The sequence below is a fragment of the Leucoraja erinacea genome, unplaced genomic scaffold (genome assembly GCF_028641065.1).
Source record: "Leucoraja erinacea ecotype New England unplaced genomic scaffold, Leri_hhj_1 Leri_54S, whole genome shotgun sequence".
NCBI lineage: Eukaryota > Metazoa > Chordata > Chondrichthyes > Rajiformes > Rajidae > Leucoraja > Leucoraja erinaceus.
This window is the reverse complement of record NW_026576454.1, coordinates 736,585-752,408: the sequence shown is the minus strand read 5'-3', so window position 1 is coordinate 752,408 and position 15,824 is coordinate 736,585. Positions and strand designations below refer to the sequence as shown.

The 15,824-nt window shown below is 48.9% G+C and overlaps 1 protein-coding gene across 1 annotated transcript in view; it reads left to right on the top strand.

The window, feature by feature from the left end:
• Positions 1-14,050, top strand: part of cops6 (COP9 signalosome subunit 6) — a 44,277-nt gene extending 30,227 nt beyond the window's left edge. The window contains exons 7-10 of the mRNA XM_055630853.1: positions 5,698-5,812; positions 8,880-8,972; positions 10,004-10,104; positions 13,266-14,050. Coding sequence (XP_055486828.1) covers positions 5,698-5,812; positions 8,880-8,972; positions 10,004-10,104; positions 13,266-13,406 — 450 coding nt within the window. The 3' untranslated portion in view covers positions 13,407-14,050. The remainder of the gene's footprint in view (positions 1-5,697; positions 5,813-8,879; positions 8,973-10,003; positions 10,105-13,265) is intronic.
• The last annotated feature ends 1,774 nt before the right edge of the window (positions 14,051-15,824 follow it).

The window sequence follows — 15,824 nt, the reverse complement described above, 5'->3', positions numbered from 1 at the left end:
GGGAACATTCTTCCTGCATCTAGTCTGCCCAATCCTTTAAGAATGTTATATGTTTCTATAAGATCCCCTCTCATCCTTCGTAATTCCAGTGAATGTAAGCCCAGGTGACCCATTCTTTCATCATGTCAGTCCAGCCATCCCGGGAATTAACCTGGTGAACGAACCTACACTTCGCTCCAGAGATGCTGCCTGTGTTACTCCAGCATTTTGTGTCTATCTTCGGTTTAAACCAGTACCTGCAGTTCCTTCCTACACATTATACCCAGCACCCTTGCCACTCATGTGGCCCCCTGCGGTGATGTCCCCACATTGGCCCTTGGACAATCCTTGATCGGACTTTACTGGCTTTACCTTGCACTAAACGTTATTCCCTTATCGTGTATTACATAGGATTAACAAACTCATCAGGAAGGCTGTCTCCATCTTGGAGGCAGAGTTGGGTTCACGGGAGGTGGTCTTGGAGGGGAGGATGAGCCTGGACAATACAGCTTCTTAGAATAAAAGGGAGGTCATTTAAGACTGAGGTGCGAGAAAACTTTTTCACCCAGAGAGTTGTGAATTTATGGAATTCCCTGCCACAGAGGGCAGTGGAGGCCAAGTCACTGGATGGATTTAAGAGAGAGTTAGATAGAGCTCTAGGGGCTAGTGGAGTCAAGGGATATGGGGAGAAAGCAGGCACGGGTTATTGATAGGGGACGATCAGCCATGATCACAATGAATGGTGGTGCTGGCTCGAAGGGCCGAATGGCCTCCTCATGCACCTATTTTCTATGTCTCTATGCTAAGCTCACCCTTCAGCAACAGACAGGTTCCACCAAGATGCAGCCCAGAACGCCACAGGAGATCCTTCTCTGCTGTGGCTCTCAAACTGTACAACTCCTCCTCCTTCTGTCATGGGGTAGACTGTTTCCGCCCCCCTCACACCCCCCAAATCTTTGCACAGCCCCAATCCTTTCCTCTCGTCACTTTAAATTTCATGTTTCATGTACTTTGTGTTTTATGACTGTTGGCTGCTCAATTTCCCTGCTAGGATAAATTAAGTTCTATCCTATCCTATCGTATGCACTGTGTACGCCTCGATTGTAATCATGTTTTGTGTTTCCACCGACTGGTTAGCACGCAACAAAGGCTTTTCACTGTACCTCGGTACACGTGACAATAAACTAAACTAAAACCAACTTGTTTTAGGTACATCCCACCCGTTCCCTGCCTACAATGTCCAGCAATGACCCTAGACTGTGGTCCTTCCCCACAGAGCCTTGGCGTTGGCTGCCCCAAGTTGGCTTTGGTTTCCGTTCTGTGTCTCTGCAAGTTGTACCATGCCCCTCCATCTGTGCCTGTTGCTCAATGTTCTATCTTTGAGAATGAGGTAAGGGCTTGGTAAAATTAGGTAACGAATCAACAACACCCCACCCCCTTCCCTCCGACTCCCCTCCTCCGCCCCCCTTTGCTGTGCCCCACCTGAAGCAAGGCCTTGACCCGAAACGTCACCCATTCCTTCTCTCCAGAGATGCTTGCTGCCTGTCCCACTGAGTTACTCCAGCATGTTGTGTCTACGATTTAAACCAGCATCTGCAGTTCTCTCCTACGCTGGATTTAGTTTAGTTTAGAGATACAGTGCGGAAACAGGCTCCTCGGCCCACCAAGTCAGCGCCGACCAGCGACCCCCGCACGCTAACACTACCCTACACACACTAGGGACAATTTTACATTTATGCCAAAGCCCATTAACCTTCAAACCTGCACGTCTCTGGAGTGTAGGAGGAAACCGAAAATCTTGGTGGTCACGGAGAGAACGTACAAACTCTGTATAGACAAGCACCCGAAGCCAGGATTGAACCCGAGTCTCTGGAGCCACAAGGCAGCAACTCTACCGCTGCGCCAATGTGCCACACACTTCTTCCACTGTCTCACCTCCTCTCCCCTTCCCCTTCCCCTTCCACCTGCTTCGCTTCCTCAGGCTTCACTTTTCATGCCTCCTCCCTCCTCTCTTCATCTTACGGCCTCTTTTCTTCTCCCCATCTCTGGCCTTTGTCAAAAGTGATTGGAGAAGAATTAAGCCATTCGGACTATCAGTCGCCATTCAATAGCCATTCAAGAGATCAAATCTTCCTTGATCTCCCCCCTATCCCCTCTCTCCTGCTTTCCACCCATAACCCCTGACACCTGTACTAATCAAGAATCTATCTATCTCTGCCTTAAAAATATCCACTGACTTGGCCTCCACAGCCTTCTGTGGCAAAGCATTCCACAGATTCACTACCCTCTGACGAAAGAAATTCCTCCTTCCTAGAAGAACGTCCTTTAATTCTGAGGCTATGACTAGAGGTGCTGGACTCTCCCACTAGTGGAAACATCCTCTCCACATCCACTCTATCCAAGCCTTTCACTATTCTGTGTGTTTTAATGAGTTCCCCCCTCATTCGTCTAAGCCCCAGCGAGTACAGGCCCAGTGCTGACAAATGCTCCTCATAGGTTAACCTACTCATTCCTGGGATCAGAGCCAGCACATCCTTCCTCAGATATGGTGCCCAAAATTGACAGGAAGGAGATAAGGGGAAAGCTCGGAGAGAAAAGCATTTGTTGCGTGCTAACCAGTCAGCGGAAAGACAATGCATGATTACAATCGAGCCATTCACAGTGTACAGATACAGGATAAGGGAATAACATTGTTTGCAAGATAAAGCCAGTCAAGTCCAATTAAGGATAGTCCGAGGGTCACCGATGAGGTAGATAGTAGTTCAGCACTGCAGTCTGGTTGTGGTAGGATCGCTTAGTTGCCTGATGAAGAAACTGTCCCTGAATCTGGAGGTGCGCATTTCTATACTGCTGTACCTCTTGCCTGATGGGAGAGGCGAGAAGAGGGTGCGACTCTGCTGCTGGCCTTGCCGAGGTATAAATGGAGTCAGTAGAAGGGAGGTTGGTTTGTGTGACAGACTGGGCTGAGGCCACCATTTGCTGCAATTTCTTGCGGTCTTGGATGGAGCTGTTCGCAAGCCAAGCTGTGATGCGTCTTGATTAAATGCTTTCCATGGTGCATCTGTAGAAGTTGGTGAGAGTTGTAGGGGACATGCCAAACTTCCTAAGCCTTCTGAGGGAGTCGAAGCGTTGGTGTGCTTTCTTGGTCGTTGCTTGAATGTGGGTGGTCCAGGAGAAGGTGTTGGTGATATTCACTCCGACGAGTTTGTAGTTTTCAATCATCTCTACTTTGGTGCCATCAATGTAGACTGGGGCGTGTGAACCGCTTCACGACCTGACGTTGGTCACCATCTCCTTTGCCTTGCTGACATTGAGATAAAGGTCATTGTCTCGACACTAGTACATGAGGTTCTCAATCTCCTTCCTTTTCTCCGTCTCATCATTATTTGACATCCGGCCCACAATGGTGGTGCCGTCTGCGAATCTGAAACTTGAATTAGATTTGTACATAGCTGTACAGTCGTGGGTGTACAAGGGGTAAAGAAGGGGGCTGAGAACACGTCCTTATGGGGCACCAGTCTTGAGGATTATTGTGGACTTGTCCCCAATCCTCACTGATTGGGGTCAGTTGGTCAGGAAGTCGAGGATCCAGTTGCAGAGACGAGTACTGAAACCAAGTCCCGCGAGTTTGGTGATAACTTTGGATGATGTTAAAGGCAAAGATCCTATAGCGAGTAAGGTAGTCCACCCCTGCTAAATCCAATGGGCTGACGTGTAGTACGCAACGGAGCGGAACGTGGGCCATTTCATCGGCCATTTCAGTAATCCCGACCCGACTTTGGTTATCCCTCTTGCAGTGTAATCAGCATTGCAGGGGAACAGTTTATGTGTGTGATATAGGGTTAGATTCATAATTCATAATTCTGTTAATTCATAATTCTGTTATTTTTTGTTAAAGATTAATATGTTTATAAATTACGATTCTGTTAATTTCATTTTTTAATGTTTTTTTTAAACGTTTGTTTTTAAATGGCTCATGTGCTGTGTTTGAGTTGATTTTTGTAATACTCTGTAATTCATCTAATCACACTGTTCACAACTGCAGTATTTGGAAAAATAATAGCAATATGAAGATTGCAGTTGCTCTCTTGCAATGTTCCTTAATGTTTTTTTGTGTCTTTGGAATTGTTTCTCAACAATAAAATGGGTCTGGTCTTCCCAATAGCCAGAGAGTGGATGAGATCTGTCTGTAATGGTTGGGTTATCTAAATGAAGTATTTAACAAAATAAAATTTGTTTTGAGCAAGATTTACAAACGATGTATAACTTAAGGATGGTTTTATTCAGCGACCATACAACTGATTAGATTGTGTAGGAAAGAACACACATACACACGTATATGAATGTGATATAGATGTATATAATCATATAACACACACATATATATTTCTCCAGATTTTTATATCTATAGATAAACTTTATTTCGGACTACATTAAATAAAAAAACATTGTAAACCTCCCCGCAACTTCACCCTGGTGTCCCAGCCGTGCTGATCCGGGCCAGACTCGGATCTTTGGATACGAGTGCGGAGACGGAAGCCGGTTACGGAAATGGCGCCGAAGATTACCCATGACCCTACTACGTCTTTTTCGTCGAGTGGACTATCTTGCTCGCTATAGGATCTTTGGTTAAAGGCAGAGCTGAGCTGTCTTCTGACGTAGGTGTCTCTCTTATCCAGGTGTTCTAGGGATGAGTGCAAGGCCAGGGCGATAGCATTGTCTGTGGCCCTGTTGTGGCGGTAGGTGAACTGCAGTGGGTCAAGTGGGTTTATCACTATGTAGACTGGATTTAATGCCTTCCATAATGGTGGCACAGTGGCGTAGCGGTAAAGCTGCTGCCTTACAGCGCCAGAGACCCAGGTTCAATCCCGACCACGGGTGCTGTCTGGACGGAGTTTGCACGTTCTCCCCGTTACCTGCATTAGGTTTTCTCTGAGATCTTCGGTTTCCTCCCACACTCTAAAGACATGCAGGTTTGTAGGTTAATTGGCTCGGTGTAAAAGTAAATTGTCCCGTGTGTGTGTGTGGGACGGTGTTAGTGTGCGGGGATCGTTGGTCGGTGTGGAACTTAGTGGGCCAAAATAGTCTGTTTCCGCGCTGTATCTCTAAAACTAAACTAAACAAAACATAACAAGCTAAACATAACTAGGTTTGGCGGGATCAAACGCAGGCAGTGAAGGTTAGAAGGTTAAGGGGGGACTTGATAGAGGTTTTTAAAATGATGAGAGGGATAGACAGAGTTGACGTGGAAAAGCTTTTCCCACTGAGAGTAGGGAAGATTCAAATAAGGGGACATGACTTCAGAATTAAGGGACTGAAGTTTAGGGGTAACATGAGGGGGAACTTCTTTACTCAGAGAGTGGTAGCTGTGTGGAATGAGCTTCCAGTGAAGGTGGTGGAGGCAGGTTCGTTTTTATCATTTAAAAATAAATTGGATAGTTATATGGATGGGAAGGGAATGGAGGGTTATGGTCTGAGTGCAGGTAGATGAACCTAGGGGAGATTATGTGTTCGGCACGGACTAGAAGGGTCGAGATGACCTGTTTCCGTGCTGTAATTGTTATATGGTTATATGGTGAAGCTGGGACATGGTGGGCAGGTTGGGCCGAAGGGCCTGTTTCCACGCTGTATCACTCTATGACTCTAATTAGCTTCTTTAGAACATTTCCTGTCGGTGAATGAGCCGTGCACTCAGACCTGTTTCTGCCCTGTGTCCAGGCCACTGTGCTGTTTGCCGAGCTGACCTACACGCTGGCCACCGAGGAGGCTGAACGCATCGGGGTCGACCACGTGGCCCGCATGACAGCCACTGGCACGGGCGAGAACTCCACAGGTAACGGCTGCCCGGCGCGGAGTGGCACGGGGAGGTGGGGGGTCGGTGGATGGGGCGAGGATGGGCATCCCTGAGAACACTTCTCTACTCAATACTCTGACCAATGAAGGCTAATGTGCCAAAAGCCTTGTTGACCACCTTGTCTACCTCTGACCCCACTTTCATGGGACCAAGTACCTGCACTCCCCAATCCCTCTGCTCCTCAACACTCCCCAGAGCCCTACCATTGTTCCCGACGTTGGGTGAGTCCAGAACCAGGGGCCACAGTTTAAGAATAAAGGATAAGCCACTTACAACGGAGATGAGGAAAAACTTTTTCACACAGAGGGTTGTGAATCTGTGGAATTCTCTGCCTCAAAAGGCAGTGGAGGCCAATTCTCTGGATGCTTTCAAGAGAGAGTTGGATAGGGCTCTTAAAGATAGCAGAGTCAGGGGATATGGGGAGAAGGCAGGAACGGGGTACTGATTGTGGATGATCAGCCATGATCACAGTGAATGGCGGTGCTGGCTTGAAGGGCCGAATGGCCTCATCCTGCACCTATTGTCTATTGTCATTCATTGTGTCGGTCCTGCCCATGTTAGTATTTTCAAAATGCAACACCTCAAACTTCCTCTGCATGAAGTTCGATCAACTAATCCTCAACTCACCTGCCCGACCACTGGCTAACCTTTCGATACAAAAGTATTGAGACAGTGACAATGGTTGTCACAAATTGCAGCAGGATCTTGATCGGTTGGGCAGGAGGTCACTGAGGAGAGTTGTAGAGCAGAGGGATCTAGGAGTACAGGAACATAGTTCCCTGAAAGTGGCATCACAGGTAGATAGGCTGGACCCTTCTTCAAATCTTTATCCACCTTTACCCATCTGAAGAAGGGCCTCGACCCAAAACGCCACCAATTCCTTCTCTCCAGAGATGCTGCCTGTCCCGCTGAGTTTCTCCAGCATTTTGTGTCCACCTTCGGTGTAAACCAGCATCTGTAGTCCTTCCTACACATTCAGACAGGTATAGGGATAGTATAGGTTTTGTGGTATATGGGCCAAATGCAGGCAGGTGGGAGTAGTGTTTAGTTTAGTTTAGAGATACAGCACAGAAACAGGCCTTTCGGACCACCGAGTCCGCGCTGACCAGCGATCCCTGCACATGAACACTATCCTACAGCACACTAGGGATCATTTAAATTTTTTACCAAAGCCAATGAACCTATACATCTGTACGTCTTTGGAGTGGGACATGTTGGTGAGCATGAGCAGGCTGGGCTGAAGGGCCTGTTTCCACGCTGCTTGTCTCTATGACTCTAACTCCTGTCCTTCAACACTTCCCATGGTCAGTGCTATAAGACGTCGGAGCAGAATTAGGCCATTTGGCCCATCGAATCTGCTCCACAGTATCCAGCTTTATTTATTGCCACATAGTTCACATTATCAATGTAGAATTAGGCCATTCGGCCGATTGAATCTGCGCCATTCGATCATGGCTGATCTACCTTTCAACCCCATTTTCCCGCCTTCTCCATTTAGCCCTTGACACCCGTTCTAATCAAGAATTTGTCTATCTCTGCCTTAAAAATATCCACTGACTTGCCCTCCACAGCCCTCTGTGGCAATGAGTTCCACAGATTAACTGCCCTCTGACTAAAGAAGTTCCTCCTCACCTCCTTTCTAAAAGAGCGCCCTGTATTTTCAAGGCTTTGACCTCCGGTCCTAGACTCTCCCACTAGTGGAAACATCCTATCTACATCCGCTCTATCAAGTGGATCTTGACTCCATTAACCTAGATACAGTACAGTGGCCGATTAGGAAAAGGGGAGATGCAACGAGACCTGGGTGTCATGGTACACCAGTCATTGAAAATAGGAATGCAGGTGCAGCAGGCAGTGAAGAAAGCAAATGGTATGTTAGCATTCATAGCAAAAGGATTTGAGTATAAGAGCAGAGAGGTTCTACTGCAGTTGTACAGGGTCTTGGTGAGACCACACCTGGAGTATTGCGTACAGTTTTGGTCTCCTAATCTGAGGAAAGACATTCTTGCCATAGAGGGAGTACAGAGAAGGTTCACCAGACTGATTCCTGGGATGGCAGGACTTTCATATGAAGAAAGACTGCTAGACTCGGCTTGTACACGCTGGAATTCAGAAGATTGAGGGGGGATCTTATAGAAACTTACAAAATTCTTAAGGGGTTGGACAGGCTAGTTGCAGGAAGATTGTTCCCGATGTTGGGGAAGTCCAGAACAACGGGTCACAGTTTAAGGATAAGAGGGAAATCTTTTAGGACCGAGATGAGAAAAACATTTTTTACACAGAAAGTGTTGAATCTCTGGAATTCTCTGCCACAGAATGTAGTTGAGGCCAGTTCATTGGCTATATTTAAGAGGGAGTTAGATGTGGCTCTTGTGGCTAAAGGGATCAGGGGGTATGGAGAGAAGGCAGGTACAGGATACTGAGTGGATGATCAGCCATGATCATATTGAATGGCGGTGCAGGCTCGAAGGGCCGAATGGCCTACTCCTGCACCTATTTTCTATGTTTCTATAGCAATATCGAATGCAAGAATAAGAATAGTAGATAGGGCCAGTACACAAGGTATGCGAAGAGTCGCCACCTACAGGGCACCAACAAAGTTAGAAAGCTTTCCATTAATTAGCCAGTAGTCCCCGTTTGTTCTCGATGACCACCTCCCCCGCCCCCCACGTCGGGTCCTGCCTTGTTCTCGGTGGACCCCTGTACTCCGAGTCCTCCTTTGTTCTCAGCGTTGCATCCGACCACCTCGTAGCCTCGCCCTGGACTGCCCGACCTCCCCGGCCTGGATGATGTGTGGCTACACGGACAGGTGACGGCTGTCGGCCGAATGCGGTTACATTTCTAAGGTCGTTTACCGCGAACTCGAACATCCGGGCCCGACCTCGATCTCGACCGCTGCTGGGTCCTCTTCAGCGTCGCCGAGCCTCAGTCCCGGCAGCGTACCGGGACTCCCACCGTTCGTGCCGCAGATACTCCTGCGACTCACCGCCCCCACCTCCTGATACTCAGAATTCTCTCCTTTCTGCCCCCCCCCCCCCGCTCACAGTGGCCGAACACCTCATCGCCCAGCACAGCGCCATCAAAATGCTGCACAGTCGGGTGCGGGTGATCCTGGAGTACGTCAAGGCCGTGGAGTCAGGTAGGCGATCCACCACCCACTCACCCACCCTGCTCTCCCTGCGGACCAAAGGCTGATGGGGGGGCACTGTGGGGTGGCTGGTACACCCGCCGTCTCGTACCTCCAGGAACGCGGTTCGCCATCCTAACTTCGGGTACTGTCTCCGTGGAGTTTGCATCCATTTGCCATTCAGCCCATCGAGTCTACTCCGCCATTCAATCATGGCTGATCTACCTTTCAACCTCATTCTCCTGCCTTCTCCCCATCACCCTTTCTGCTGACTGGTTAGCGCGCAACAAAAGCTTTTCACTGTACCTCGATACACCTAAACTACCAAGTGCGGCATGTCCCCAGCAACTCTCAGCAGTTGGTGCTTTACAGCGCCAGAGACCCGGGTTCGATCCTGACTAGGGGTGCTGTCCGTACGGAGTTTGTGCGTGGGTTTTCTCTGGGCCATCCTTCTTCAGACACACAAAAAGCTGGAGTAACTCAGCGGGAGAGGCGGCATCTCTGGTGAGAAGGAATGCGTGACGCTTCGGGTTGAGAAATGTCTTCTTCTGAAGAGTGCCCTCGACCCGAAACGTCACCCATTCCTTCTCTCCAGAGATGCTGCCTGTCCCGCTGAGTTACTCCAGCGTTTCGTGTCTTTCTTTGCCGAGCCCCTTCTTCAGACTCTTGAGCCCCTGTCCCACAGGAAACCTGAACGGAAACCTCTGGAGACTTTGTGCCCCACCCAAGGTTTCCGTGCGGTTCCCGGAGGTTTTTGTCAGTCTCTTCTACCTGCTTCCACTACCTGCAACCTCCGGCAACCACCTGCAACCTCCGGGAACTGCACGGAAACCTTGGGTGGGGCGCAAAGTCTCCAGAGGTTTCCGCTCAGGTTTGCTAAGTGGGACAGGGGCATTAGGGCGAATAGAATGAAGGGATTATGGGGGTACGGATTTTGGATGATCAGCCATGATGATATTGAATGGCGGTGCTGGCTGGCTGTGTTTGATGTTTGTGTGTGTCGCTCCCTGTGGAACCATGTCCCCTCTCGCTGTCTCCGACAGGTGAAGTGCCGTTCAACCACGAGATCCTGCGAGAGGCCTATGCCCTGTGCCACCGCCTGCCCGTGCTCAGCACCGACAAGTTCAAGACCGACTTCTACGATGTGAGTCTCAGCTCGCTGCACGAATAACTTTATGCCGTTTAAAAAATCTATATTATTTAAACAAAAATTAATTTTAAAATAAAATCTGGCCAGCGGTAGAGTTGCGATCTTAAGGGCCTGTCCCACGAGCATGCGGCTCCATGCGGCAAGCGCAACCTAACGTGGTCGCTTGAGCCGTACGGCCTCGCGGGGCCGGTCCCACTTCGATCGCCGGAGCCGTATGGAGTTGTGCGGAGCTGGTCCCGACATCGCACGGGGCTCCGAAAAACTGACCGTGTTCAAAACCTCCGCACGGCAACGCAGGCCCGCAGCCGCCTCGACAGCGTATGCACCGCCTCGACGCCATACGCAGCGTCTAGACGCCGTATGTCACGCGCGAACTTCCCGCGGACTTCGCTCGAACTTCACGTCACTCACTCGACCTCCGCGCGGTCCCCGCTTCCGGTTTGGTCGCGCTTGCCGCATGCAGGTCGCATGCTCGTGGGGCAGGCCCTTTACAGCGCTTGCAGCGCCAGAGACCAGGGTTCAATCCCGACTACGGTTGTTGTCTGTACGGAGTTTGTACGTTCTCCCCGTGACCTGTGTGGGCTTTCTCCCAGATCTTCGGTCTCCTCCAACACTACAAAGACGTACAGATTTGTACGTTAATTGGCTTTGTGCATGTGTAAATTGCCCCAAATGTGTGTAGGATGGTGTTAGTGTGTGGGGATCGCTGGTCGGTGCAGACTCGGTGGGCCGAAGGGCCTGTTTTTTACGTGCTGTGTCTCTAAAGTAAACTAAAGCTAAATTTAATCAATTATTGTTATAATATATAGAATACAAAACAATACCAAACAAACCCACCACCATAATACAAAATTACCCAATTATCTAAACTAATATTCCCAACATTTTACACTCTTCAACAACTATATTACAATCCTTTAGAGGAATAAATCAGATAGATGCACGGAATCTCGTACCCAGAGTTGGGAAATCGAGGACCAGAGGACAAAGGTTGAAGGGGAAAGATTTAATGAGAAACTGAGATGTAACCTTTTCACACAGTGGGTGCAATGAAAGAGGTGCCAGAGGAGGTAGTTGAGGCTAGGGCTATCCCAACATTTAAGAAACAGTTAGACAGGTACATGGATAGGACAGGTTTGGAGGGATATGGGCCAAACGCAGGCAGGTGAGACTAGTGTAATTGGTAGACAAAATTGCTGGTGAGACTCAGCGGGTAAGGCAGCATCTATGGAGCGAAGGAAATAGGCAACGTTTCGGGCTGAAACCCTTTTTCAGTCTGAAGAAGGGTTTCGGCCCAAAACGTTGCCTATTTCCTTCGCTCCATAGATGCTGCCGTACCCGCTGGGTTTATCCAGCAATTTTGTCTACCTTCGATTTTCCAGCATCTGCAGATCCTTCTTGAACACTAGTGTAGCTGGGACATGTTGGCCGGTGTGGGCAAGTTGGGCCGAAGGGCCATCAATCCAAGAAATCCCCCTTGGTGCCGGTGGGCAGTGCATAGTCCCTCTCTAGTTCTTCAATGTACTCCGGTATACGTGACAATAACCTAAACTAAAAAGTTCGGCATGTCCCCAGCAACGCTCAGCAACTTTGTACAGATACACCACGGAAACATTTTATCGGGATGCATCGCAGCTTGGTTTGGGAACAGCTCCATCCAAGACGGCAAGATATTGCAGCGAGCTGTGGACGCAGCCCAGACCGTCACACAAACCAACCTCCCTTCCATTGACTCCGTCTACACCTCACACTGCCTCGGCAAGGCCAGCAGCATCATCAAGGACCAGTCGCATCCTGGCCACTCCCTCTTCTCCCCTCTCCCACCGGGCAAAAGGTACAGAAGTGTGAAAACGCACACCTCCAGATTCAGGGACAGTTTCTTCCCAGCTGTTATCAGGCAACTGAACCATCCTACCACAACCAGAGAGAGGTCCTGAACTACTATCTACCTCAATGGTGACCATGGGACTATCTTTGATCGGACTTTGCTGGTTTTACCATGCACTAAACGTTATTCCTTTGTGATGCATCTATACATTGTAAACGGCACGATTGTAATCATGTTTAAGAAGGAACTGCAGATGCTGGAAAATCGAAGGTAGACAGAAATGCTGGAGAAACTCAGCAGGTGAGGCGGCATCTATGGAGCGAAGGAAACAGGCAACGTTTCGGGCCAAAACCCTTCTTCAGACTGTAGTCATGTATTGTCTTTCCGCTAACTGGTTAGCATGCAACAAAAGCTTTTCACTGTACCCCGGTGCACGTGACAATAAACTAAACTAACCACCACTCAATGGACATGCAACAGCACAGGAACAGGCCCTTCGGCCCACTGTGGCTATGCTAACCGTAATGCCTGTCCAAACCCATCGCACAATATGAGTTTGAGTTTAGTTTATTGTCACGTGCACCGAGACACAGTGAAAAGCTTTTGCTGCGTGCCAACCAGTCAGCGGAAAGACAATACATGATTACAATCGAGCCGCCCAATGTGCACAGATACATGATAAAGGGAATAACATGAATAAAGTGCGTGATAAAGCCAGTTACGTCCGATCAAAGATAGTCCGAGGGTCACCAATGAGGTAGATGGTCGTTCAGAACTGCTCTCTAGTTGTTGGTAGGATGGTTAAGTTGTCTGAGGTGCCCAGAACTGAACACAATACCCTAATGCAGCCTCACCAACATTTGACCACCATGTCTGCCTGTTATGCCACTTTCAAAGGAACACATGCAGGGAAAGGGCATTTGTTTAACTTGACATTGAGTTTGGCACGAGTCTTGTAGTCCAAAGGGCCTGTTTTGTTTAGCTTTAGTTGAGAGATACACTGCGGAAACAGGCTTTTTGGCCCACTGAGTCCACACCGACCGCACATTGACATTACCCCTACACACACACACACACCAGGGACAATTTACATATATACCAAGCCAATTAACCTACAAACCTGTCTTTGGAAGAAACCGATGACCTTGGAGAAAACCCACGCATGTCACAGGGAGAATGTACAAACTCCGTACAGACAGCACCCGTAGTCAGGATGGAAGCCTGGTCTTTAGCGCTGTGAGGCAGCAACTCTACCGCTGCGCCACCGTGCCGCCCTGTTCCTGTGCTGTAATCCTCAATGTACAATATCTCCCCCTCTCTTCCACAGCAATGTAACGACGTGGGCTTGATGGCGTACCTGGGCACCATCACCAAGACCTGCAACACCATGAACCAGTTTGTCAACAAGTTCAACATCCTGTACGATCGCCAGGGCATTGGCCGTCGTATGCGGGGCCTCTTCTTCTGAGTCACTGAGACTGTTCTGTATCCCTCCCCTGTCTCCCCGTCCCCATCCCCGTCTCCCTCCCCATCGGGCCTCTGTTGGGTGGGCATGTCAGCCGCCTGAAGTCTGAGACACCCCCGTCCCCTCCCAGCTCCACTGCTACCCTCTCCCATCAAACCACTCCCCTCCCTCCCATCAAACTACTCCCCTCATACCTACCCCCTCCCCGCTGCCCGAGTGCTCTTTGGAGAGAGGCTGATGCCCCCGTGCCGCTCCAGCTCCGCACGTTGTTTGCCCCCTGTTGCCCTCTGGCTCTGCTGCCTCCTTGTTTGTAACATGTTACATCTGGCCGTGTGTGTGTGTGTGTGTGTGTGTGTGTGTGTGTGTGTGTGTGTGTGTGTGTGTGTGTGTGTGTGTGTGTGTGTGTGTGTGCCATGCCTGTGTGTCGTTGTGTGCATCTGAGTGTGTGTGTGTCAAGTTGCAGGATATATCTGACTGTGTGTCTATGTCTGTGTATATGTCTTTTCTGTGTGTGTGTGTATATGTCCATTGACAGGGTATGTGTGTGTGTGCGCGCGTCTGTGACTTTGTGTCTTTGTCTGAGTGTGTATGCAAGTCTTGTCTGTGTGTGTGTGTGTATGTGTGTGTGTGGTCTGTGTATGTATGGCCAGTTACAGGATATGTGTGTGTGTGTGTGTGTGTGTGTGTGTGTGTGTGTGTGTGTGTGTGTGTGTGTGTGTGTGTGTGTGTGTGTGTGTGTGTGTTGTGTCTATGATTGTTTTGAATGACTGGTTACATCTGACTGTGAGTGTGTGTGTGTGTGTGAATATGCACATGCACACGTATGTTCTGTGTGTGTGTGTCTGTGTACCCGTAGAGCAGGCGTGGAGTTCCGTGTTATACGCCTGGCCCACATGCAGGAGTAATAAAGTTGATACAAGTTGCAGTGAAAGCGTCACATTCCCTGACTGCAGCTCCACCATTGCATCCTCTCTGCACATACACGCACACACACACACACACACACACACCGCCAGATCCTGTTACTGGACACACATACACAGACAGACACACAGACATGCATACACCCACATGCACAGACACAAAGAAACAGACACACGCACACAAAAACACATACACACATAAACACACACGCACACACAAAGCCACAAACACACACACACACGCACACAAACACACACTCACACACAAGCCACATACACAAACACACACAAGCCACATACACACAAACAAAGCCCACAAACACACACACAGTGACATGCGTCACACACACACCACACACACACACACACACACACACACACACACACACACACACACAAGCGAACACAAACACACAAAAACACATACATAAACACAAAACCACATACACACACACAAAGCCCCAAACATATACACACACACACACACATAAACACACACACACACACACAAACAACACACACACATGCACACACACACACATACACACACACACACCTACACACACACACACACACACACACACACACACACACAAAAACACACACACAAAGACACACACACACACACACACACACACACACACACACACACACACACACACACACACACACACACACACACACACAACACACACACACACACACACACACACACACACACACACACACATAAACACACACACACACAAAGCCACAAACACACGCACACAAAACCACATACACACATAAACATACACACATAAAGATAAACATACACACATAAAGACACACACACACACAAAGATACATACATATATAAAGACATACACACAATGAATGAATGAATAAGTTTATTGGCCAAATTTTGACATACAAGGAATTTGCCTTGGTTCTCCGCCTGCAAGTGACAACATGACATACAGTAACAGTTAGGAATGACACATTAAACATTAATAATAAAATATTATTGATTAAACATGTGCACAAAATACCAGAGCAAAAGGAGGCTACAGATTTTTGGCTGTTGAGTAGAGCAACTACTCGTGGGGGAAATAGCTGATTTTATGTCTGGCTGTGGTAGCTTTGACAGTCCGGAGTCGCCTTCCAGAGGGAAGTGATTCAAAGAGTATGTGGCCAGGGTGAGAGGGGTCAGAGATGATCTTGCCCGCTCGCTTCCTGGCCCTTGCAGTGTATAGTTCATTAATGGAGGGAAGGTTGCAGCCAATAACCTTCTCAGCTGATCGGACGATTCGCTGCAGCCTCCAGGTGTCGTGCTTGGTGGCTGAGCCAAACCAGACCATGATGGAGAAGGTGAGAACAGACTCTATGATGGCCGTGTAGAATTGGACCATCATTGCCAGTGGCAGATTGTGCTTCCTCAGCTGCCGTAGGAAGTACATCCTCTGTTGGGCCTTGTGGAATCGATGGTAGCCCCCCACTTAAGGTTCCTTGGAGATGA